We start from the raw sequence: 25,336 nt of genomic DNA, 5'->3' as shown, positions 1-25,336 counted from the left end.
ACGGGCCCAGTCGCTCCGCGGCATGTGGGATCTTCCCAGACCAGGGCTCGAACCCGTGTCCCCTGCATTAGCAGGCAGATTCTCAACCACTGCGCCACCAGGGAAGCCCCAACCTCAGTTTTATAGACGTAGAGCTGAGGTTCCAAGAAGTCCAAGATCACACAGTCAGACTCACAGGCTCTCAGAGTTAAAAGGGGACTTAGTAAGGAAAGGAGTTCCCTGAGCTCTGTGAGCAATACTAGGAAATCACTGAGCCCAAGGACAGGGTGCAGGGACCCTGATCTACACCCATCAGTCAGAAGCACAGGTGACAAGCAGGACTTGTCACTGGACCTGAAGTGGGGGGAGAGGGGTCAGCCTTATGGGAATGAGTCCTGAACCCATGAGTCTGTGCTAATTGCAGTAAGTGTCAGACAGCCAGCGGGCATCGAAGAATTGCTTGGTTTGTGGAAACCCTCACATCTGGTGTCAGAAGTGCTGCTGCACACTTCTGAGTACAGTAAGAGAAACAAGAGTGTTTTCCCCATTTTCACAACCCCTTTACACTCTTAAAAATTATTGAGGACCCCCAAAGAGCTTTGTTTATGTCGTCATGTCTATCGATATTTACAGCATTAAAATTTTAACAGAAATTTCACATTCATTTACTTGTTTTAAAATAACAATAATAAACCCATGGCATCTGGACAGTATTCGGCACACGCTTGTGGAATTGGATTGAATAAAGAGGTTCAGACTCCTCTCAATGGCCTGGCTCTTAAACGCAGGGCCCACGGTGGACGTGCGGGAACGAGGCGCACTGGGTCAGGTAGGGCTACCTGGGAAAAGTTTCTGGAAGAGAAGCGCTTGGGGCAGAGGTCTGAGAGAGATGCAGGCTGAGGGGGCGATGTCATCCTGCCAAGAGGACTGGTATGAGCAAAGCCAAATGTGGGAGACAGCTGGCGGGGGGTAACCAGAGCTGAGATGGGAGGGCCAGGGCTCGGACACCAGGTGGAGGGGTCTCGAGTTGATGCGATAGGGTGCTCGCAGGGATTACAGAGCCGTGAGCGAGGTGCTGAAAACAGGATTGGATGGAAGACAGGATGGAAGCAGGAGGACAGAGTGCAGTATGCCAGCGGGGCAATGATGGCTGTCCCTTAGGGTCGCTGGCATAGACTCGAGGTGCAGACAGGAGAGAACAGAGTCAAAGATCATTTGATACACACATCCTTGCATTCCTGAGAAGTGCAGGATGCTGGTGCACAGAGGAAGCTGGGAGGCCTCGCTTCCATTTTGTGGTGAAGATGGTGAGACCAGCACTGGGTACCTTTAGTGTCGGGTGTCAGAGGACCATGCGCTGGAGGTGACCGAGACTCGGCCCTCTGCTTTTGTCCCCAAGAAGGTCTCCACCACCACATAGGAGGTGTATGGGGGGGAGGGAGGGTGTTTTTCCAGTGCCTGAACTGTCCCTTCTGCCCCCACGTGACAGGCATCCTCTCTCTGTCCCAGCCTGCTCCCCAAAGCAGCCACTCTGACCTCCAGAATGAGCTATGGTCTCCATTGACAGAGCCCCCACTGTTCCAGGTGCTTTGCACATATAGACTAGTTATATCCTGAAAGTAGGTCATATTATCCCCATTTTATGGATGTGGAAACCGAGGCTCTCTAAAGGATAAGCCAACCACCCCAGTTCTCACGACTAGTACGAGAGGAAACAGGATTGGTGCCCTGGTTGGCCTAGGGTCAAAGCCCACGAGCTCTGTGTGCCACTGTGGTGCCTCCTGCCGGTCCTCTGGCTGGCAGATTTTAAATCTACCCAATTCAGCAAACAGGGACCCTGCAGGTGGAGGGGATACAGGGAGGGACACATATCAGTAGGAGGGACCAACACAAACCCAGAGATCCCCACAGGAAGCGCCCACCACAATCCACAGTACCTGCATGGGGGGGCGGGCTTCAGGCCGGCCCCCAGTGCGGGCCACATCAAGCCCCCCCCCCCCCCGGCCCCGGAATCCCAAAATATCGACTGAAGGGTCTTTGCATACAACCAACTCATTTCAGGCAAGGAAGCAGAGGCGGGAGAGGGGAGGTGTCTTCCAGGTAACACCACTGCAGAGCCGGACCAAAGCCCAGGTGTCTTCACCAGGGTCGGTGCCCTAGACTCGGACGACTCCTCTCTCTTTCCTTTGCAGCGGGACCGAGTTCACCCCTGCCCCTCAGCGGCCCGGACCTCCCCCGCCCCCCGCACATCCTGCCCCCATCTGCCGGGTCCAGAACCAGCACCAGGGGACCAGGCTGGGAGCTGCGGGGCGCACCCTTCAGGGGCCCAGCCCGCCCCTCGCCGCCAGGGTTCCTCCTCCTGGCGGGGAGGGGGAGGAGAGGTGGGGCCGCCCTCTGCAGCAAAGATGCGACTCAGATAACATCTCCAAATTGTGGATGAGGACAGAGCCCTTGAATCTGCTTTTATCGTTATTGTTGTTACCAGCTTATTGTTTATCAAGTGCTTTCTCTATAAAACGGCAAGACTGAACAGCTTAGGCCCCCTCCGAAACCCTGGGTTTTGAACACGGGGAGGAGCGAGCTCGGAGGTGGAATTCTGCGGCTGCAAGGAGGCCACACCTTCCCAGCTTCTCGTTCGCTTGCAGACGCTCCCTTTTCCTGTTTGGTCGGGTTGAGAAATGTCTCCCTCTCCCTTGCGCGGAGCCCCGGCGCCCAGGCGGAGGCGGGCCTTGTTGCCTCGGCGACATCCCCCGCAGCCAATAGAAGCTGGAGGGGCGGGGCCGGCCGCGTCCCTTGTTGCCGAGGCGGGGTTCGCAGGTTAGCAGACGTGCGTTGGGGGAGGGTGCGGGGGTCGCGGGGGTCGCGAGGGCCCTGGGGTCCGGGTGTCGCGGCGGCCGTGGGGTTGGGGCTCCCAGACTCCGCGCCCCAATTTCTTCTCGGCCCGAGCGGGAGGAGCTGCGGGCGGTGATGAGGGAGGGCGTTGGAACGCGAGATGGGGGTCGCTGGCCGGCCTTGTCCGGCGGCCCCGAGGCCCGTGGCCCCGCCCAGGAGGCCCCGCGGCCCGGCGCGCCAGTTTGGCTGTGGAAGTCGAGGCCTGGGGGAGAGGGAAGCGCCTTCGCGGACCGGGCTTGGAAGGCCCAGAACCCCGGGCCCAGCTCCCACCTACCTCCCGTGCCCGAGCAGGGCGGTTCGCTCCGGGGCCGAGGGTGCTGCGTGGCCGCCCGCCCCTTCTCCGCCTCAGTATTTCTCTTCCAGGTGGGCGGTCTTGCCGGCCCCGAAAGTCTGAGAAGCATGAAGCTCCTGTGTTTGGTGGCCGTGGTCGGAAGTCTGCTGGTGCCCCCAGCCCAAGCCAACAAGGTGCAGCTCCCGTGCACGACCACCCTGCCTGCGCCTCGGCATCCCAGCGGGGGAGGCTACTGCTCCAGCCCGGCCCCTCACTCCCCTTCGGGCCGTCGTGCCGGGGCATGTTCTCTCGGCCCTAGGCTGCAGGCCTCCAGGAGAGGGGGGGGGTCTGCGGGGCACGCGTCTGGATCTGGCACGCCAGAGGTGGAATTCCAGTCAGGGTTCTGTGTTTGGGGAAGTTGTCTTAAGTTCTCAGTACCTTCTTCCTTTGCTCCTGGGTGCCTTCTGCCCTAGTCGGAGCTTCCAGTAGCCTAAGGAGTGGGCGTAATGTGAGGAGTGTGAAGTCTGCACAGATGCGGGTTGCTGGATGGAGGGGACCCACCCCCGAGCTGGGACTCGAGCTGGCACTCGAGGTGACTTCCATTCCTTAGGGGTAATGGCCTGGAGCTGGGTTTGGGAATTTGAGATTATGAAGATCACTGAGGCTTTGAATCAGACTGAGTCTCAGGGTTTGTTTCCACTTCCTCCTAGGAATGCTAATTCGAATGAAAATTTTGTGTTGTTGTCTCTGACCCATTCCAGGGAGGGAGAACTTGCAGAGGGGTTGCTTGAGTGTTTCCATGGAAACGTCCACTTTTTCTGGTTCACCCTAGCCTTTTCCTTCCCTGATCCTAACCTAGGAAGTTGGAGGTGGGCTTGGGGGAAGAGGCCAGCCGCCAAGACTGCTGGACCCGGGTACACACACAGGTGTGAGGCCCAGAGCACCTTGCTCTGGGCCTTGCCACCTTGCTTGCCCCTCCCCCAAGCCCCCTACCTGGGAGTGGCAGCCCTGGGCAGCCTTCCGTGGGTATCATTCGCGCCCCCAGACAGTTTCTTGAGGACCGTGTGATGTAGCATCCTTCCTGCAGAAGTCGTTCCTGCTGAACTTGGGCCTGGGGGAAGGTCGAGAGCATTCATATGGTCACCTTATGGAACAGGGAACTGAAAGTTGAGAGTCTTGCTAGAATTTGAACCCAGGGGCCCTGCCCACCTGATTTGTGCTTTCTCTTGCAGAGTTCTGAAGATATCCGGTGCAAATGCATCTGTCCACCATATAGAAACATCAGTGGACACATTTACAACCAGAATGTGTCACAGAAGGACTGGTAAGGCATTGCCCAGGCTGGCCCTTGAGGTTGTGGGTGTTGACTGGGGTTCATGGACCCCTGGAAGATAAGCTTGCTCTCCCATTTCTATGGAGAACCTTACAAAGGAATATTTTGTCCCTGGTCACACAACCGATTAGAAATAGGGTCCACATGTCTTTAATTCCAGCTGAGGGGTTCCTGGTCAGAGGAGTGGATTTTGTTATTTTGATTTGCTTTGATTTGGGTGTTTGTTCATACCTGCAAAATGGTAACAGAGAAGCTGGGAGAGGTAAGTATTAGAGCCACATACCGTGGGATCTTTCGCCTACTTGCGTGCTCTTGGCGAAGCTCTGTTACACGCGTCATTTGATGCCAGTGTCTAACCACCTTGGAAGGCAGTGGGATGGGTTGTGTTCCCATTTTATAGTTGCAGAGATTGAGGCCCAAAGAGAATTTACATTATACTCCTGGAGTCTTGAATTCATTTCTGGATGCCTCACTTCAAAAAAGAGAGAAATAATCAAAAAATCATTCAGAGAAAGGACATCAGCTTGTTGAAGGCAAGTTTCAACATGCTCTCCTGGAAAGAACGGTTTAAGGAGAGGACTTGGGGGCACGCGCAGCTGAGAGGGCAGGAGAGGGGCTGGCGTGCTCTGAGGCGCACCGTGTGGCTTGGGTGTAGGGCTGGGGCCAGCGGGGAGAGCTCCAGGGAGCCAGATTGAGGTGTGAGTTGAGGCGTTTCTCGTGCAGGCCGTTTCAGGAGCAGGGGCTTCTCGTCCCGGAGGGCCCTGAGCGCAGGTGCGGTGACGCCTGCATCAGGTCCCCGTGGAGCGGTTACGCCACACGGGGGAGCCCAGGTCAGCGTGGCCTCTACTTGGTCAGGTATCAGGATCACCAGGTGGGCTTTGAGAAGATACAGAGTCCCAGCACCCCCTCCGCCATGCTTTTTGGGTTCTTTTTTGTTGTTGTTTTTCCCAGCTTTATTGAGATGAATCAGACATGTGACGTTGTATAAGGTTACGTGATTTGATACATGTATCTATTGTGGAACAAGGTTAGACAACACCTCCATCGCCTCACAGGGTAACCGTGCAGGTGTGGGTGCGGTGGAACATTTAAGATCTACTCTCTTAGCAACTTCAAGTGTATATAATACAGTGTCGTTAATGATAGTCACCACGCTGTACGTTAGATACCACCCCACCCCCAAGATTTTGATTCAGTGAATATGGGGGGTGGGGCACAGCAGAAACTTTTTCTTAAATAAGTGATCGTGATGCAGTTGGTCCAGAGCAGCATTTGGGGATTTTGAACCTGTGCAGCTCTGAGTGTGTGATTTTCTGAGAACCAGTCTGGTTAGATGCAGACTCTGGATCGACCCTGCCTGCCTTCCAATCTAGCTTTGCTCCTTGTTCATTGTGAAGCAAGTTGCTTAATCCCCAGTGTATTCAGTTTCCTCATCTGTAAAGCGGTGGCAGTATTTTGAGTATTAAATAAGAGTGTGTGTGTGTGTGTGTGTGCACGTGTGCGAGCGCACACTTGTGCAACGCATGTACAAGTAAGTATAGCACTTAGAACAATTCCCAGCACATGCTGAGGCCATATAAATGTCAGCTGGTAGTATTAGTGATGTATATTGTTATGCCTTCCTAGAGGCCACGAAGGTGACCGTCATCCGACTTACGCCACAGCCCAAGAGGGAAGCCCAAGTTTCCTTCTGTCTTTGCCCGTCCTGATGGAGTTACACAGCCCCAGGACCTGGAGTCCTGGGGAAGCCCCTGTGACCTCTTTGTATCTCGTGGTTACAGTTCAAATAGCGTCAGGAATAAACGGCTAGACTGTCTCAGCCCGACACCAGGCAATGAGGCTACATCCCTCAGGCACCACCACATTGTACCAGCACTGTCTCTGCGCTGGGGCCACAGTAAGGCCCCAAGCCAAGCGTGGATGCCATGGAGGACGGAGTCCTACCTGGACCTCTCAGGCTGTGGTTTATCTCCTTCCCCTGGGCAGTCAGCATTAGGGGGCTGCCTGAGGAACAGTTCCACCAAGGCTGGTGGGTGGAACCTGAGGCTGGGACGCAAGTCCCCGGGGTTCTGGGACCCAGCGACCCTGGCCTGTCAGGGAGGGGAGGCATCACAGGCCGCCTGGAGCCCCTTAGGGGAGGGGTGGGGCCTGACGCTGTGATCCTAGACCTCAGGCCGCGGCCAGAGGAGACCAGGTGTGTCCTCCGGCCCCTTCCGCATGGTCCCTCCACTGCGAGGAGGACACCTGGGCCTCCCCCTGGTTGAGGGGGCTGAAGCCAGGGTGTCTGAGCCGCACAGGCCACGTTCCCGTGTGGCAGGCGCTCTGCCATCTCGTGCTGGGGGTCCTCGTGCCTGTGAGGGGCAGAAACCCCGACACCTTCGCCCTGATGGTGGAGCTCCCCGAGGAGTACACTGTAGAGGCAGTCCCAGAGCTGGCTAGTGCAGTGTCTCTCACACTGCTAAAAATACAGGCTTCAAACAAATCTGTTTTGGAAACACATTGTGTAAAACAAAGTCAGGACTGGCCCGGCTGAGCGTGCACGGCCCCTCCCTCCCACCCTCCGGCACAGAGGGTCCTGGCGTGCCCCAGGGAGCACGTTTTGAAGGACGCTGATCAAGTTCAGCCTCTGTTGTGTCCATGAGGACACCGAGGCCCAGAGAAGTGACCCACGTCACCTGCAGACGGCAGAGACTTAAACCAGCTTGCCCTTCCGTAACCCTCTCCCCTAAGGCGCTATCACTGATCCCCAAAAAGGGACATGTCACGGTTTCACTGATTCTCTGGGGAGAGAACACATCCCTGTGGGGAACCCACACGTCCCACTGGTGCACCAGAGTGACCTTCCAGACCCAGGGAGAAATCTGGGCCTCGGAGGCTGGTAGAGGCCCCGGGAGAGGGGAGGTCCCAGGAGTGATGACCCAGTGCTGGGTGTGGACCTGGCCCTGTCCGGCGGCCCCTCCCCGGGCAGGGGCTGAGTTAGAGCAGGGAGCCACGTGCCCAGCGCTGGAAGTGGGCTCATCAGAGGTTCAGGTGAAATCACACCCTCCACATACGGACTTTTAGGGGGAACAGAGGCTTGTGGAGGACATGCCAGCCCACACTGTTGGTGCCTCTGCCAGAATCCCCGCCTGAGCCTGAGGGCCCCTGGGACAGCCCGGGCCAGAGCTGGAAAGGCCTGGAGGGTCATCTGGCGCCACCCCTGCAGCTCCCAGAGGCGCAGCTCCCAGAGGAGGCTCCGGCCCAGGGCGCCAGGCTCCTGGGGGCAGGGCCCGGCTGAGACACAGCAGTGGGAGGGGATAGGGAAGTGGGGTTCAGAGATGTTGAAGAAGGCAGAGTCACCGGCTTGCGGTGGATTCGTGGGTCAGAGGGGGGCTGGCGGAGGTGCTGCCTGCCACGGGGACAGACCCTGGACCCGAGGGACTGGGGTGGGGGTGGGGTGGAGTCTGTGCCGCTGGGACACCCACCCGGTGAGGCGCGGAGGGCAAGGGCCTCGTGAGGCTGTGGGTTGGGAAAGGGGTCCCGCCGGCCTGACCCTTCAGAGACCCTCCCCTCCCTGGGGAGCCCCCCGGCTGCCCCCACAGCCCTCTGTCTGTTGCAGCAACTGCCTGCACGTGGTGGAGCCCATGCCGGTGCCCGGCCACGACGTGGAGGCCTACTGTCTGCTGTGCGAGTGCAAGTACGAGGAGCGGAGCACCACCACCATCAAGGTGCCCGGCGGCCCGCCCCGCCCCCTCGCCCCCTGCCCGGCCCCGCCCCGCCCTCCGCCTCTGTCCTGTTTCCTTCTGCAGCGTTCCTCGGGGCTGGGGGGCTGGCCCCCAGGCTGGCCGGGTCACAGCACAGGGACCCCCTTCCCACCCCCCTTGGAGCCGCTCTCCCCTCTGACGCCATCACACTCGCAGGGGGGACCTGGGAGGGGGGCTGGAGACCCCTTCCCCGACGCTTCCCATCTTCCCCTACCTTCTCGCTTTCCATTTGTTCAGTAGACGTTTTCGGGGCTCCCGCTGTGTCCTGGGCACCGTAAGGGATGTTGGAAAGGAGGTAGCCCGCCCTCCGGAGCCTCCAGTCTGGTTAAGCTTCCAGAGCGACACCAGAGCTGCGGGCCTGGCAGGATGGGCGTCAGACGCCCCCCTTGCGTCCCCTGAACCCCGTTCTCGTGGGCATCAGTGAATTCAGGGGAGGTGGTGGAATGGCCACCAACACACAGTGAGGACATGGAGAGGCCTGGTCCCTGGTCCCCTCCAGGCAGACTCCCCACCACACCCCAAACCAGGGCGAGCCTGGCCATGCTTGCCGATTTCCAACATAAGCTCCTCCTGGTCCAGCTTTTAAGCTTATTTCTGCGTGTCTGGTGAAGGGTCTGGAAATAGCATCAGGAAAGAACCCGCAGGAATTTGGCAGCAGCCCTAAGCCTGCCATCGGGCTTCCATTTTGAGGCTCTTTTGGAGGGGAGGTGGTCCTCCGCGCTGTCCTCCCTGCCTGGCCCATGGTGCTCATCCTCTCCCCTCTGAGGTGGAAGCGGTTGCCTGTCCGCCCTCCCTACCATCACCCCTTCCCCTCTGAGCTTATCCCCTGGCCCCATGCTTGGGGGACCAGGTCCCCAAGACCTTAAATTGGAAGGGAATTCCTGACGTGGGGACCTCATCAGATACACTTCCTAATCCCCCAGTTTCTCTCTAGTCCTTGCTAAGAGACCAGAGAGACCCTCCTCCAGCTTCAGCCTGTTAGAGAGTCAGCCCTGTCCCGCCCCCCGCTTCCTGGGGTACAGGCAAGAGTTCTGATCCTTTACCCTGTCTAAAGATGCCCTGGTCAGGGAGGGGCGTGGTCCAGCTGGACTTGGCTGTGGACCAAGCTCGGCTCCCATCGCAGCGAGACGCGGGGCTAGGGTCAGCAGTGACGCATGGCGGTTAGGGAGAGAAAAGGCATAGGAGTTGTGGTCAGCAAATCCGGGTTCAAGGCACAGCCACCACTTAGTATTCTTGGGACTGAGGGTGGTGGTGTGGCCTTGGGGGTCTGCATCAGGGGAGTCTCAGCCCCTGGGGGACATCTGGAGATGGACTGTGGCCCCGTAGCTGCGGTGTGTTACTGACCATGGAGGGCAGCGTCCTGGGGGGTCCTGCCTAAGGTGCCGGGAGTACCCACACTGGGAAACATCTCATTAGCTTCCTTGAATCTTTTCTGTAAAACAAAAATGACTGCAGCTTGGGAGGCTCTCCAGGCATGTAAGAGATTCTGGAAGTTGTCTTTCTGCCCCAGCCTCACCTTCTGCTGTGACTGACAGGGAGGGGCTGTGGCCGCCTGCCTGTCCCCTCTGTCCCCTGACGGTGACTCGCCCTCTTGGGACTGAAGCTCCCACCCCGTCACCCTGTGCTGCCCTCAGCAGGGCTCGGTTCTTCCCTCTCTGACGGGCGCTCCCCCCGCCCCCTTCTGGCCGGGCAGATTCCCCTCCCCGCTCTCCACTCCTGGGGGCGTCTCATCTGTCATCTTTGTGCTGCCAGAGAACTGGTGGTTCTCGTGGGGTCCCGACCACCGAGGGCACAGTCAGTAAAGGTGGAGTGGGTCGTTCTCCGCGCCCGCGGTCTCCTGGCCCGTCTGCAGGCAGCACTTGAGGCCGCGCTGCCCGGTGGAGACAGACTGCAAGGGAGAGGAGCGGCAGGTGGCCGTCCACAGGGCGAGCTGGCTCTCTTCCGCTCGCAGGTCATCATCGTCATCTACCTGTCGGTGGTGGGCGCCCTCCTGCTCTACATGGCCTTCCTGATGCTGGTGGACCCTCTGATCCGAAAGCCGGATGCCTACACCGAGCGGCTGCACAACGAGGAGGAGAACGAGGTACCGGGCTCTGAGCGCGGCCCCGCCGGTCCCTCCGCCGCACGCAGCGTCCCTGGGGCCTAGGTGGCGGCTGTCTTCCCCTCCCCCAGTGCTCCGGTCGCCTCTTCTCCCGTTCGGTGTCCTGCGCGTCACCCGGACTGCAGTGTTTCCTCGGCGGGGGCAGCCTCGAGTTTTCCCGGATGTGGCACCAGGCAGCGTCAGTGCACGGGCCGGGGAGCCTCCTTGTCCCACCGCGTTCCTGGCAGAGGGGCAGTGAGCCCGCCAGGCAGCCACGTGTGGGTGCCCGGACCTTGGTGTCGGGCTGACAGTGGACCCGGAGAGGCAGGGGAGCCCCGGGTGGGACACAGGAGGCGCAGACAGCTCTGTGGGAGTGAGAGGTGGTGTGTGCCGCGCACAGAGCTGTGACGGTGTCGGGGGCTCCCGGCCTGTGCCCCTCGAGCTCGCCCCCTCGGGCCTGCACAGCTGCCATGTGTGCCCGAGACAGCAGTGAGGGAGGAGGGGTGCCCCAGAGGGTGGCATCTGCAGGCAGCTGGGGCTCAGGACGCTTGCTTCCCTGGGAACCAGCTGCACACAGGTGCGGAGCGTTTGGCCTCACCCTGGTTTACGTAAAGCCGGGGTGGAGGGACCACAGCCGGGAGGCTAACACGTGTAAGAGGGACTCTTCCTGCAGAGACACAGGTGAGCGGGGTGAAGGGGTGAGTGGTCGCCGGAGCACCAGGCTTAGGCTGCGCCGCCGGCGGGCCGTCGCCCTTGAGAGCATCGCACGCGGCGGGTGGAGCTGGGAAGGGCAGGGTCCCACCAAGAAGAGGGGCTGGGGCTCAGACCTCAGCGCGAAGCTGCCCGGCCGCACGGGGCAGGCCTGCACATGCCAGGGAGGGAGGGGGCCTGGCCCGTCCCTGGACCCCACGACCCCTCCGGGGTGGGCGCCCCCAGCCTCCTGCTGACACGCGCCCGGCCGGTGGAGCTGGGGCTGGGAGGCGGGGGGCCGGCAGTTGGGTGGTCTTTGTCCAGGAGGAAATCTCGCGCGCCTACCTGGTTATTAATGCGCGGTAATGGCAGCTCTGCTGGGGGCAGAGCGGCGCGGGTGAGTACCCCGGGATTAGGGGATGCGTGCGGTAATGGCAGTCCTGGATGGGGAGCGGCTGAGAGATGGGCCATGATTACACGGCTCTGCGGCCTCCCCCCGCGGCGCCCCCGGCATGTGTGCCACCTGGCTGCGGAGCCCCATAGGAGGGCAAGCCGCACGGTTCTTTATGGACCCCATCCTTGGCCCCCCAGCTCATCCCGTCCCTGTGTCTCTTGCTCCCGCTGTACTCAGGTCCTGCAGGTGCCCCGTGCAGACAGACACACAGACCTTGGGCCCACCGTCAGGGTCCGAGCCCGGGGCAGAGCCCCCAGCCAGGGGTGCGGGATAGAAGGATGTCAGGAGAGGGGCGGGGGAGGCCGGGGGTGACTTTTCCTCGGTGTTAGTGTGGGAAGGCTTCCTGGCACGGGGCTCTTCCGTGGTGGGGAGGGGCTGCTTAAGTGCTGGGGCCGCTGGAGCTGAGTGGAGCGGAGACCGCGGTGGCGCCCGGGCCTGGGGCCGGCAAGGGGAGGAGGCCCTGCGTGGGTGAGCTGGATCTCTGGAAGTGCTCTGAAGAGCTTAAGAAGGATGGGGTCCCCCCGGGGCGGGGGACTTAGCTTTCACCCCAAGAGGAAGAAAGTCAGGCTCTAGGCCTGTGCAACTCAGTGACCTTGAGAAGTCTCCCCTCCACACCGCAGGAGTCGGGGGGGTCGATCGCACCCCAGGATGGGGGCCCTTTGGCTTTGTCCCCCCATTCCTGTAGCTGGGAGCTCCTGCCCTGGGGCTCGAGGACAGAGAGGAAGGGGGCTTGGCCCACAGCGCTGAGGAGATGAAAGCCCCGCTCCCTCTGAAGGTGCCGGCCGGCCCGGTGGGCCCCCGGTGCGGGGCGCTGCCTTTCCTGATTCCAGCAGCATCAGGACTAATCCCCCGGCTCAGACGCCCTTTGAAAGGAGGAAGCCAGCCTTTTTGCTGGGGCAGAAACGGCAAACAGAGCTGTGCTAGATGTGTAGGTTTGGCCCCCTTTGAAGAGAGAGAAGGAAGGGTTCCTGCGAGGCTGTGGGTGTCTCTGGGCCTCACTTCGTGGGCCTCAGCTCTGCAGGGTCCCCCGAGACCACAGCCCACTGGGCGGGAGTGGGGGGGAGAGAGGGGTGTGCAGGAGTGATGGCAGCTGGGGACCCCGGGCTGCTGCACGGCCCCTCCCTTCCCAGGGTGGCGAGGATCCCAAGAGGGACAGGGCCCTCGTCCCCCTGAGCCCAGAGCAGGAAGGGGGACGAGGAAGGGCAGGGCCGGCGGACGTCTCTAGAACGGCCGTCAGGACCTCGTGGCCCAGCCGTTAGGAGCGTGGCATTGGGATTGTGATCCTGGGCTGGAGTCCCAGCTCTGCACTCGCTGTCCTGGTGTGTAACCCTTTGGTTAGTTTTCCGAGTCTGAGCTCCTGTCTCAGTGTGGTTGCTGTGATGCCGAGTGTGCGGCTTTACAAGTGTTTCTGCAGCCTTGAGAGCAAGACCTTTCACCGGGGCCCTGACCTGAAGCTGGCAGGAAGGCCGAGGGGTGGCAGGGCAGGGCCTGGCTGCAGGCCGTCACGGGGCAGAGCAAGGCCAGAGGCCGGGGGCAGGGAGGCCAGGCCAGGCGCGCATGGTTCAGCCAGCCCAGAGGGCTTGAATGTGGGGCTCGGGAGACACGGGTCCAAGTCCTTTGTGACCTTGGGCTGCAGAGCCGCAGATGAGAATCACACAGCCCGTAAGCCAGTCTCGTGAGCCTGGGAATAATCCAGGCGCAGCGCCAAGGGAGCGCCCGGCACCCAGGGACGTTCACCCTCAGGCCCGTCCAGCCCCGTCGGCAGCAGGCGCCTTCCTCCTGGTCGGCGGGGCTCCCCCTCCTGCCCTCACTGCCCAGAGGCCCAGCCTGGGGGGTAAGAGGGTTGGAAGTGGTAGCATCTCTCCTACGGCAGAGCCGGTGAGGACCAGGCCCCGCTCGGAGCGTTTCTAGGACAGACGTGGCGTCTCTAATACCCATTAATCAGACTATTAGTGGTGGAAGTGCAGAGCCTCTCAGCTGCAGCTTTCCTGTCTTAGGACCTGTTTGTCAAGACTACATGAAGGAAAAACGAGTGGTCCTGTGGTGAATTTCAGCTGTTCCTTAATGCGCTGCTCTTGGCTCCCTCTGCTTTCCCTCCAGACACTCTCCCGACGGGACAGGAGAGCAGCCGGGGCCAGGAAGGGTGCAAGGAGGGGGCAGGCGGCGCTTTTCCGCCCCGCCAGGCCTGCCCCCAGGCTCCCAGGAGGACGAGAGTGTGGGCAGGCCGGCGGGGAGAGAAGTCCCAGTAGCCCCGGAGCCGGGGTAGCTCGGTCCTGGGGGGCCAACAGCTTTCCACGGGGGTCTCCAGTGTCCCCTCACCTAGACGGCCACTCAGAGGCTGGTCCTGAACCGGGAAGGGACGATCTGAAAAGTAGTGACACTGGTGAACTTTCAAGGGCAGGTCCCCCCTCCTGCCTGGGGGCTCTGGGAGTGGGTCTCACACTGACAGTTGCTGTGAATTGAGCGCTTGTGATCTGCCAGGCACCGCTAAACGCTGTGCGCCTACTGTCCCTGCGAAGACGCTCCTGCGGGCTCCATCCGTGGGTGGGAAGCAGGTTCAGAGGACAGGGTGTCACCCAGGGTCGTGCTCCAGGGTCAGAGCCCAGGTGCAAAGCCAGGTTTGATTCCACAGTCGTCTTCCCACCGTGAACTGCTGGGGAGGAAGGAAACTGAACACCCCGCGGGCTCCAACTCTGACAGCAGTGTGCTGAGGACTTTACACGTGTATGTAACCTTGCCGTACCCCGCTCCTGGTCATAAACCGTGTGTGTCGGTGTGGGGCGTCACCCACGAGGTCCTGAGTCGTGACCAGCACTGAAAACAGTGAGATGGAGCAGGGCGGAGGACGTCAGAGGGCGTCATGCTGAGCGTTGTGTGAAGCTGTGTGCGTGTGTTTCCGCACTGGGTCATCAAGTGAATGTAATTCCTGTTGACGGTATAGGCAGAGAAGCCTAAGAAGACCGGCTTTACTAAGTTGAAGCTTGGGGAAATCAAGTGGCTTGTCAGGGACACACAGCTGCTAAGTGGCCGAGGCCGGGAGAAGGTGGCCCCCCAGGGCCCAGCTGTAGAACCCAGGGTCCTGGCTTCGACTCTGATGCTCCGGCACCTGCCCCTGAGGTGCTGCCGTGGTCCTCATCCAGCCTGGCAGAGCAGGCTTCCTCGGGGTCCCGGGCAGTGGGCTCCCGGGCTGAGGGCTCCCGGGGGGCAGCGTCCGACTCTAACTCACCCTGGGCAGAGCTCCGGGCGGCAGTGATGACCTACCAGCCTCACCACCTGCCGCCGGCACACTGCCTCCCCTCCTCGCCCCCATCCCCCGCCCCTACCTCCCCAGCCTGGCAGCTGCATGGCGACAGAAGCTGTGCCAGCTCGGGGCATTAGAAGCAGAGTTGCAGTTGCTGGGCGGCCCTGGGCTTAGAGAGGTGTGCTAATCCCTTAAGAGGTGTGTGGCAGGAGATGAGAGGCAGGGAGAGCTGGGGAGGAAATCCCCCGGGCTGTGTGCCTGGCCCTCGGCTCCAGTTCCCCCCAAAGATCAGGTTCGGGTCCTGCAGGAAATGCATGGGCTCTGGAGCTTCAGAGGCAGAGAAGTGGTAATTAGGGGAAGATGCTGCCTTTGACAACAGCGACAGTTCTGAGGGCGGGGGGAGGGGATGGGGGCAGAGCGGGGAGGGCGGCCGGAGCGGCTCTGGAAGGGGCACGAAGGGTCAGCTCCCAGCTCCATCCTGCCAGACACTGTCCTTCGGGGAGTGAGCTGGGGTCCCAGCCTCTGGCAGAGCAGGTCCTGGGGGTCTCCCTGCTGTCCTGGCCGTGGCCGGCAGGGCCGAGGAGTTCTGCAGCCCGCTACCAGCCGTGGGGGCACGTGGTGCCTCTCCTCGAACGACAGGGTCATCGCGTCCTCTGTGCTGACCCTCCGCGCTCCTCTCGAGGGTCAGGAGCGAGTCTGGGGTGCAGCCGGGCCTGACCAGAGCCCCCGCTTCCCAGGCCCCCGCCCGTCCCGCAGCCGCGGGCGCCCTGTACTGGGTGTGCCCTCGGGGAGGCCTTTGGGGTCGCTCTCCTGGCATTGTTTTCCATGTCAGGCGTTTGAGACCCCCCCGGCTCTCGGTGCCAAGCCTCTTCTTCTTCCCACAACAGGACGCTCGCTCCGTGGCGGCCGCCACCTTCTCCGGGCCCCGGGCGAACACGGTCCTGGAGCGCGTGGAGGGAGCGCAGCAGCGGTGGAAGCTGCAGGTGCAGGAGCAGCGGAAGACGGTCTTCGACCGGCACAAGATGCTCAGCTAGGCAGCAGTGCCGCCAGGTCACGGTCAAGGCAGCGCCGGAGGCCACGCCTGCCAGCCTCCGGGGCTGGACGGAGCTGGCCACTCTCCCCACTCAGTGCCACCCTCCGGGTCTCCCCTTTAAAGCCCGGGGCGTTTTTCCTTCTCCCTCTCTTTTGACATGTGCTCAGCTGCATAATCTAGGAAGAGCGCTGGGTCCATGGTCTGTTGGCCTGCTCAGGCGGTCTTCAGTGGGGGAGGGCTGGGGGCCTCGGGACTGGAGCGACCGTGTCACCTTGCTCCCTCCTCACCACCCTCCCGGCTCCAGATCTTGGGAGCTCGGTCATCAGGAACTGAGTGTGGGAGAGGAAGGCACGGCCGGCTTCCTCCCGACCCGACTCCTCGGCCCTGGCATGGCCTCGCTCCAGCCCTCGGGACGGCTCTGCTGGGAAGGCTGATGCCACAGCCCGACCCTTGTCCTCAGGGCACACCTGGACGCTGTTCCAGCTTCCCTTCCCCTTCCTCTTCTCCCATCAGTGCAGGCAGAGCCGAGGAGCCTGCTTACTCTGCCTCCTGGCCCCCGCTCCCACTTCAGGAAGCCAGGCAATGCCCCCCCCTCCCGCCCCGGTCTGCAATTGCTGAGCCATTGGTGGGACCACAGGACCCCGAGGCCGAGCGGTGGCTCTGAGCGCCTGGGCTCCTGTCCTCAGATTGACACTTGTCCCTGAATTCATTGTACCAGTGCATGGAGAGGAATGTCATCCTTCTGTTACTTGTAAATCAAGGAAGCATCGTGAAATTGTCTTATTTGTCTCACTTTGTGGATCTCAAGAGACTTCAAGGACTAAGAGTGTTTCACAGGTGGACCCAGAGAGGGGACAGGAGCATTGTCCTTGAGGGGTCCAGGCAGAGAGGCAGGGCGCGGACAGTCCAGGTGGCTGTGGCAGACGGAGCCCACGGGGGGCCTGGGCGGGGTCGCTGCTCCTTTCAGGCTCCATTCCCTGCAGGGGGCAGGGGGTGAACTGGCCCTTGGGAACTGTCCTGAGTGTATTTGTGTTTCACCTTTGTGGGAGAGTCCCCTGAAACTCTGAACAGTGTCTGATGGCAGTATCTTACAGATACAGTACGTGGCGCTCACTGAAAAGCCCGTACGTTTCCCCAAATGAAAACCACCGGGTACTCAGAGAGGGATGGGGGCAGCCAGGGGAAGAGCGCTGCCAGGAGAAGCGTCCAGGGGCCACCGGGGCTGAGTCACATCCATCCATCCGTCCCGGAAGTGTGGCGGGGGTGCGTCCGGGACCCAGGCAGAAACAAGGGCCTGGCGGCCCAGTTGGATCTGATTGAATGTCTTCCCGCGGGGTTTGTCCAGGTCAAAGTGTTGAGAAGCCTCCGTGTGGAGCCCTGAGCCAGGGTCTTGGTGGGGTGGGCATTTCAGTTTGCAAAGATGTGCCCAAGTTCAGAGCCATGTACAGGTACTGAAGGGCATGGGCCAGGTGATGTGTAGACGGGGCTCCGGAGGAGCAGAGACTTGGGGTTGGCATTGGAAGTGAGCGAGGGACACAGTGGAGGGGCCGGGTTGACGGGTCCTGGGCCAGCGTGCCCGGCCAGCATGAGGCTTGTGGTGGGCTGCAGGTGGCCGCGCAGAGGACCCAGTGCCGGCTGCGTCTCCGCCCTAGTTTGCCCAGCGTACACTTGGTGCCGGCCAGGCCACACGCTGCTTCAGAGGCCTCGGTGGCCGCGAGTTCTTCCACGATGGGGATGCTTTCCAACAGTGGGTAGACAGGTGTGTCAGCTTATCAAGAATCATCAATCCAGAAACTGGTGTCTCACATTGCCAGATACTCCTCTGAACCACACTGCCCAGGGGAGACCTCGAGTGCTGTTGTTTCTCTGCGTCTTGGTTGAGTCCTGCAGGTGATCTGACCTGTCGGGTAGTCTTAAGGATTTGGTCTGTAGCAGGCAGCTGTTGTTAACTACAAATAAGCCCAGTATATGAAAATAAATTAATGTGAAAGGTTAGGAATGATTCTTCAGTGTCTTAAGGACTCAGCCGGTAACCAAGCCTCTCAGTGTGCTTTGACTTCGCACACACGCTGGTTTCGGACGACTACGCCCAGGTGTGCCTCGGCGCCTTTCTGTGAGTGACCTGGGAGCAGGGCCCCTGCAGCCGGCCAGCAGAGGCCAGAAGGAACTGTTCCCCCGCCTCATCTGAGAAATAAGTTCTAGTGTCGTGTTCAGAAGTCCTGTTTGTCTCCAATCAAAGCCACCAGCCACACTGTTCTGCAAAGGTTTGTTCCCACCTGGGAAGAACTTGTTGGGTTTGGCCCTGGGGACCGAGCCTTGGAATTGGTCAAGCGACACGTGCGGGGAACGGGGAGCAAGGGGCCATCCCGCTCCTGGGCTCCCCCTTCCACCCCTAACCCGGACCAGCTCCAGCTCCTTCATTCTCTGGCTTCCTCGCATCATTCTTAACCCCGCGAATCCTCAACCACGGGTCTCCAGCCCAGCCTGCCCCGTTACCAGCACCCGCCCGCTGCCCCCGCCCCTGCAGCTCAGTTCTGCACCTGCTCGCAAGACTGAGCAGGGCCCCTGCAGGCCCACCGTCTCTGCCGCATCTCCCACCCCTCCAGGGGGCCATTCGCCCTTTGGCATTAATCCTAGGCAAGCTTCCTGTATTTCTGTCCCCTTCTCCCTAACGTAGGAAGTCTTGCCTCACTGCTTGGGGAAAATCAAGGCCGTCAGGTGTGATCTCACAATTTCCTTACCTGCACCTGCAGTTTTCCTTCCTATTTATCTCGACTGCTCTGATCTTGGAGATTGCTTCCTGTTCAAGGCCAACCCACCCGTCCCCTCTCCCTGGGACCGCCATCACCTCCAAGCTCGTCCTGTTGCCCGGTGCCACCCAGCCTATCCACACACTCAAGTCTCCTGTCCTGAAAGGCCCATCGGTGGGCTCCACGCTCAACTCTGGCTATGGCGGTCCCTTCCCTGTCCCCACTCAGTCCCTCCCCCGAGCCCTCCACAGGTGGAGGTGCTGGTGAGTGTAACTGCTGGACCCAGAGCGCGTCCTCGGCCCGTGCCCTCCCAGCCCTTATGCTGCGCTGACACTGGATCCTTCGCCCCGGATATCGTGGCTTCCCGGGCCTCCCTGCTCAGGCCGCTCAGCTCAATCTACAATCTAACGTGGACGTTTTCTCCGAGGCTTTTCTCTCTGGTGGTTTCCTGATGTTAATTCTAGAATCTCCAACTCTAGCCCAGACCTGATCCCCAGCTCCAGACCTTCTACCTGGCTCTCAGCCGGACCCTCCCCCCTGGGGCCCACAGAGCCTGTCAAAATCAGCACGTCCGAAAATAAACGCGTCCTTGCCTGGAAATCGGCTGCTTTTAGTTCCTCTATCGGCGTCGGTGGTGCCACCAGTCGCCAAGCTGCTCAAGCCAGAAACCAGGGGGTCGTTGGAGACTTGAGTCTCCCTGGGCTGGAGGTCCCACTGCCGGTCACTCACGAAGTCCTGGCAGCTGGGGCATCTGTTTCCTCCCCTCTGCCCGACAACCACTGCCCAGTTCATCATTTCTCTTGGGGTTCTCGTGGGGAGCGCCGGGGAGCTCGCTTTACTCTGATCACATCACTTCACTCCTTCAAGACTCTCCAGGGCTCCCCACGTCCTATGGCCTGAGGTTTCTTTTGTTCGTTTTTGGCCACGCCTCGCGGCTTGTGGGATCTCAGTTCGCCAACCAGGGATTGAACCCGGGCCACAGCAGCGAAAGCCCAGAATCCTAACCACTAGGCCACCAGGGAACTCCTCTAGGGCCTGAGTGCTTTACTGAGGCCATTGTCCACCTGCCCCTCTGATCGTTAACCCCAGGCAAATTGGCGGGAGTTACTGGTGGGGACTCTGAGGCCCTTGGAGGGGCGCTGACGGCCCCCCAGACACATGCTCACCCGGGGTGGAGGGGGTGCCAGCCATAGGTGCCCAGGAGGCTCTGCGTCCCTCGGCTCCGAAGGGTCACTGCCCTGCCCTGGGCATGCTGAAGCGGGGGCAGAGCTTGAAGAGGTGACTGAGGGCCGGAAGAGGGGTGCCCGGGCCTGGCTTCTCTGTCCATCCCTGAGCACCTGCGTGCCGTGCCGCGCAACTCCCGCGGGCCAGGGAGCAGGCCCGGAAGCGGGAGGGACCTGGCTTCCTGACCCCGCTCGGCCCTTCCGCCCCCTCCTGTCCGAGGCAGTCTCCTCTTCCGTAATGATACCGGGGCCCGGGGCCTGGCCTGTAGTAAGTGCTCGTCAGACGAGGGGCAGGGGCCAAAACCCCGGAAGCCTGGGCCTCCATCTAGTAAGGCGGGTGGGGCGTTAAGAGCGTGAGCTCTGGGCCAGCAGCCGGGTGCAGACCCCAGCTCTGCCTCACTGCAGGGGCGCGGGCACCTCATGGGGGTGTAAGGACTACACTGTTACTGTGTCTAAAACGCTTAGAACAACCCTGCTGGGTGCTGGGTCTTCTCACTCACATCATCTCTGTGACAGCATAACCCCCAGCCAGCCAGGCAGGGTCTGTAGATGCCAGAGGGACTTCCTGCACCGTGACATCAGGGGCCCTAGGACTCCAGAAACCCTGACCCCTCAGCCAAATCCCACCTTGTGGAAGTTCTGCCCCGAACTTCCTGGGGGGCGATGAGTCCTGTGGCCCCCTGTCCCCGGGTGTGGGGCAAGCAGCCGGAGGCCGGCTGACCCGAGACCCCTGGCCTCCTCGGCCTCCTGCATCAGGGCGGACACAGAGGGTAAGGCTCCACCGGGCGTCCGGAGCCTGGCCCTGCCCCGGCCCTGCTGTCCCTCGCCGTGCGACCGGGTGCAGACAATCCGTCCGAGCCTCAGCTTCTCCAGATGGAGAGTGAGGACCTGAAACCAGCCCGTGGTTCCCCAAGGGCGGCCCACATGTGCAAGGCGACTCCAGGTGGTGCCCGGAAGAGCGCTTTTTCTTCTAGTAGTTATGTGATTATCTTACTGTGCATTAGATCAGAAGGTAACTAGCACATGAACTGCATGATTTTGTGAATGATAAGGCGAAGGGCAAGTAAAAGGAGGGAAGTGGGTTCACGTAAGGAAGAATATCAGGAAGACACTGAGTACAAATGGTACTCAGACATGGCAGAAATGGCAGAATTTGGGAAGAAATTTTGGAAGGAGCCGCGTGCCAATGATGCTGGTTTGGTGAGGCCAGTTGGTTTCTGGGCCACCATCAGCTCTGACACCTGTGGACAACTTAAGATTCCAGTGCCCCCCGTTGGCCTAATAGGGTGACAGAGTACTGAGAGGGGGTCTTGACAAGGCTCTGCTGGCCCGATGGTGCAGGGCGGCTCAGACCAGGCTCCAAACAGACCCCGGGCTGGAAACCCTGGACCTTACCAGAAAGGATTCATCGTGTAGCAGCCAAGCACGGCGACACTGGCCGGACTGCCCGAGTCCAGGCCCAGCGCTGACCCTTCCAGCTGTGTGGCCTTGGGCAAGTTAATCTGTCTTTGTTTCCTCAGCTGAAAAGCGGGAATAGTAACTCATCTCACGGGGTGAGTGTGTAAGTGCCTGGTGGGTGTGGCCTGTGTCTACGAGGCAGGGGTGTCTCCCCACCGCTGCTCAAGGGGTGCTGTGGGCCCCTCAGCCCACTCCCCTCGCTCCTTCTGCCCACGAGGAAGCAGCGCGGACCTCCACACGGGACAGGGTGACAAGGCAGGGGCCAGAACACAGGTCCCCCCTTCCTGCTGACTCCCCCAGCTCAGCAGGCTTTGCCAGACAGAGCTGGGCTGTCGCTCCACAGGCCACACTAGCCGGCTGTGTGTCCTGGGCCACCCCTGCCCGCGCTGGGCGCCAGCGTCGTCCGCTGACCGCCGAGGAGGGTGGCCTGGGTGACCTCCAAGGGCCCCTGTGGCTCAGCTGCCCAGGAGTCCTGGAGCCACGTCCCTGCAGAGGCTGGCGTCCTAGCTCCCGGTTCAGCCCCAGGGGCGCACAGTGATCACCCAGCACCCGAACTGGTGTCACCAAAGCCAGTCTGGACACGGGGCAGGCTCCCCCCAACCGTTAGGACTTCCTCACTGCGGACTCCGTACACTGCCCAAGCGCCCATTCAAGCCCTCCTGCTGCACAGACGCCTGTCTTAGAGGCTCTCGAGCTTCCCGCCCCCGGGCCGGGTGTGCCAGCCCTCCCGTGGCCCTGGGCCGGGCAGCCCTGGAGGACAGCATCTCCACCTGCCCTGGGCTCGGTCGGAGATTCGTGCGTCTTGCTGGGGGACTCAGGAGCCAATCAGCGGAGGCCAGGGTGGCCCTGTCTCCTCCTCGGAGTGGATCCCAGATCACAGGTGCCCCCACCCCGCCCTTCCCCCTCCCCTTCTGGGTGTGTCACTGTTTGAAGCTTAATCAGGTAAAGTGTACCTGGTTCCTGTGCCGCGGCGGGAAGCCGGCCAGAGGCGGCCGAGGACGCCGCGGGCGACGGCGGGACCTTGGCTGGTCCTCCGGGAGGCCCCGGTCACCGGCCCGGAGTGGAGCCACGGCGCGGGAGGAGCAGCCCCAGAGGTAACGGGCATTGTGACGCCTCCGCCGGCCTGGAGCACAGCTAGGCAGGGCTCGGCCACCTGCCCTGGGAAAGAAAGCAGCCGGCCACCTGCTGAGAGGGGCCAGCACCCACCTCTGCGGGGAGCAGGGGAGGTTAGCCGAGCTGCCGAGGGCATCGCCACCAGTGGGCTGTCTTTCTGGGTTGGGCTGGATGCCTGCCGCCTGCCAGTATCCAGAGACTAAAGTGTGCATTTTCTGGTTGGGGATCTGCTGGGGGAGGCGTCCCGGAAAAGGAGCTGAATGTGAGGGGTGAGGGCAGGGGAGGGCCTGTCCCGTGTCTGACGTGGGAGCGGGCCTGGGTGCGCAGGGCAGCGGTTGGGGGCACTGCCTCTGGAGCAGGCTGCCAGGCTCAAATCCCAGCCCCGTCTTTTAGCAGCTGTGTGGCCACAGGCCACCGGCTTGTCTGGTCTCTCCCATCACCTGTTACATGGTACCTGCCTCGTCACACCATTGTGAGGGTCACATGAGCCAAGAGGTCACGCTAGTGCCCAGCACAGAGCAAGGGCTGGAGAAATATTTTTGTTGTTTTTTCAGTCCTGCCATTTATAGAAACATGAGCTCACTTAAACTCTCCAAGCCTTGGTTTCCGCATCTGCAAAATGGGGGATGAAAAGTCACCTCGAGGGGATTAAATAGCTGCGAGCACCTGGCAGGTGCCCAGTGAAGGGTGCCCTCCCTCCTTGTCAAGTCAGCCGAGGTCTGTTCCTGTTAAGACCCCACGTTTCCTCCATTTAGGGCCTGTGCTTTTTACCCCGCTCCCAAAGGAAACGTCTGGATAGAAAAGTTACACATTTTCAGGCCCAGAACCTCTGCAGAGCTGCTCCGCGCCGACATTAGATACCAGATGTGGCCCGTGAGAGCACCTGCTTCACGGTGACGCTCTCCGATCAGCTTGGGAGACTCGCAGGTGACCACACGCGGGGGCACCCCCTGGGTGCCGGGAGCAGGGCCCACCCTGCCACAGGCTGGGATGCAGGAGGCACGGGCCTGCCCTTCTTCTGAGGGAGTACGAGGCACACAGGTTGGGGGGGGAACAGCAGGCCGGGGGCCCCCGGGAGAGCGTCCCCAAACGCACAGGCCTGAGCATTCGGGGGAGAAAGATAAAGAACAGAAGAGGAGAGGGCAGGGGGCACTGTGGACAAGAAGAGACCCAGACTGTTTTGGAAGGAGGCGTAGGACGTGGATGGGCAGTGGGAAGCGGGGCTGGCGCCCCAGGAGGGGAGCAGCCCCAGGCGGGGAGGGGAGACGCGAGAGGAAAGGCGGGGGGTGCTGAGGACTGGGCTGGGGGCGCGGAGAGAGGGCAGGAGGTGGCAGAGAGCTGAGGCCCCGCAGCGCCCAGCGAGGGCGTGCAGGTCCAGGGAGCGACGGATTGTCCACGGGAGCAACGCGGTCAGAGCCATGCTTCGGGAGACGCGCGTGGTGATGGACACGTCCAGCGCGGGCGTGCGGTCAGGGCCGCCGCCGGGAGCCAGGCAGGTGGCGGCGAGGATGCTTTCTGGTGGGGTCTCCCCCGGGCCGGTGCTGCTCGTCCCCGCCCCGCTGAGGAGGGATGGGCCTGCCCGCGGTCCTGGCTGGGAAGTGGCCCCAGAGCCCCCGTCGTAAGCCACGTTTTCGACAAGACGCAGAGGGCTCCGATTCTCTCTAAAACGTGGTAACTGCATGAACGAGACAGCCGGGAGGGTCCTGGGCATCGCGCACGCACAGGAGAGGGACCTGGGGGCCCACCTGGCGCCTGCCCCGGCCCTGCCAGCCCCTTCCTGCCTGTGGCACGGGGCTGAAGACCCCTTCCTTGTAGGACGCGCTGACGACCCAGTGAGACCTGTGCGTGAGCAGCGAGAGTCAGCTTGCCCACTCCTGCAGACCGAGGTGTCGCTGCGTCCCGGGAGCCCCGGAGCCAGGGTCGCTTCCCACCTACAAATCGATGGTCAGGAGGGGCCTCGGGAAACCTCAAACGTTTATTCTGTGGCTCCGGGGTTTTTTTTCTCCCCCGCGAGTCACCTAGAAGGGAGGCTCCCTTTTGTGGCGAAGGGAGCCCCTTTCCTCCATCCCTGAGTCAGCGATGACCTGGGCCCCAGGCACAGTTCTCTGTCTGATGTCGGTGCTACAGCTGGCAGCAGGCCTGGGGGTGGTGGGGAGACGGCCACGCTGATGGCCCAGCGGGGTCGGGGCAGGGGGCGGAGGCTTCTGCGCTGCCCCCTCTGCCCGTGAACCCCGCCCCAGGGGACCGGTCATCACCAAGGGAGGCTCAGACACAGCCCCATTTCCCGGTCAGAGCCGCCATCCTCCGCAGAATCACCCGCTTGAGGCTGCTGGTGCCTTCACAGCGCCCATGGGATGATTTCCCTTCCTCTTTTTTTCCCTTGAAGTTAGCAGTGACTAATCCCAAGGGCTCGGAACTGCCCTGGAGGGCATGCGTGTGCAGGCAGCGACCGGAAGGGCCTCACCAGAAGTGCACTCGACAGCAGCGTGCATCCTTCTGGCCAAGAGGCGGGCTGGACGCTGGGTTCCCGTGGACATTTTGGTCAGGGTCCCGCCTTTGCCTTCCCTTCCCCAGCCCCCGTCCTGCACCCCCAGCGCCACTCCCACGAGGCTTTGGACCCCTTTGAGCTCTTCCTACACACACCCTCTCTGAAGTCTGGTGAGAGGCCGTTTTTCTTGGTAAAGCTTGTCCACCGAGTCACATTAGCACTCACTGGTGGCTTTGGGCCAAGAGTTCAGATGTCCTGGCACCTAAGCTGTAGCCCCTTCCTCCCCCTTGAGGTGTAACTGACAGCAGGGGGCACGGATGGGCGTGGAGCTGTAGGAATGCCGTCTGGAGCAGACTTTCTTCCGAGTCTCAGGTTTACTCACTCTCTTGGGCTGTTAAGAAAGACTCATTCCTGGACAGGACAGGGATGCCTGGCCAGTCCCAAGGTGTACACCAATTTGTCTCGAATGCCAAGTTCAAAATTCATCAGCTGTGTGACCCTGGGAAAGTTCCTTTACCTCTCTGTGCTTCAGCTTTCCTACCTGTAAAACAAGGGTGATGATAGTCCCTACCTTGTAGTGAGGACTCA

General features: G+C 61.3%; 1 protein-coding gene across 3 annotated transcripts; it reads left to right on the top strand.

The window, feature by feature from the left end:
• Window positions 1-2,745: 2,745 nt before the first annotated feature.
• Window positions 2,746-16,491, top strand: TMEM9 (transmembrane protein 9). Of its 3 annotated transcripts, none has more exons than XM_059943196.1 (6): window positions 2,746-2,796; window positions 3,235-3,336; window positions 4,375-4,466; window positions 8,074-8,182; window positions 10,170-10,301; window positions 15,571-16,491. In XM_059943196.1, exons 2-6 carry the CDS (start codon window positions 3,271-3,273, stop codon window positions 15,715-15,717), a joined length of 546 nt encoding a protein of 181 aa, XP_059799179.1. In that variant the 5' UTR covers window positions 2,746-2,796; window positions 3,235-3,270; the 3' UTR covers window positions 15,718-16,491. The 3 variants fall into 3 exon arrangements, with proteins under 3 accessions (XP_059799179.1, XP_059799187.1, XP_059799170.1); XM_059943204.1 differs by lacking the exon at window positions 2,746-2,796 and adding an exon at window positions 3,616-3,734 and having other exon boundaries at window positions 2,838-3,336; XM_059943187.1 differs by lacking the exon at window positions 2,746-2,796 and having other exon boundaries at window positions 2,852-3,336.
• The last annotated feature ends 8,845 nt before the right edge of the window (window positions 16,492-25,336 follow it).

The sequence above is a fragment of the Balaenoptera ricei genome, chromosome 1 (genome assembly GCF_028023285.1).
Source record: "Balaenoptera ricei isolate mBalRic1 chromosome 1, mBalRic1.hap2, whole genome shotgun sequence".
Lineage (NCBI taxonomy): Eukaryota > Metazoa > Chordata > Mammalia > Artiodactyla > Balaenopteridae > Balaenoptera > Balaenoptera ricei.
The sequence above is the reverse complement of the archived record's forward strand: the minus strand, read 5'-3'. Positions and strand labels throughout refer to the sequence as shown.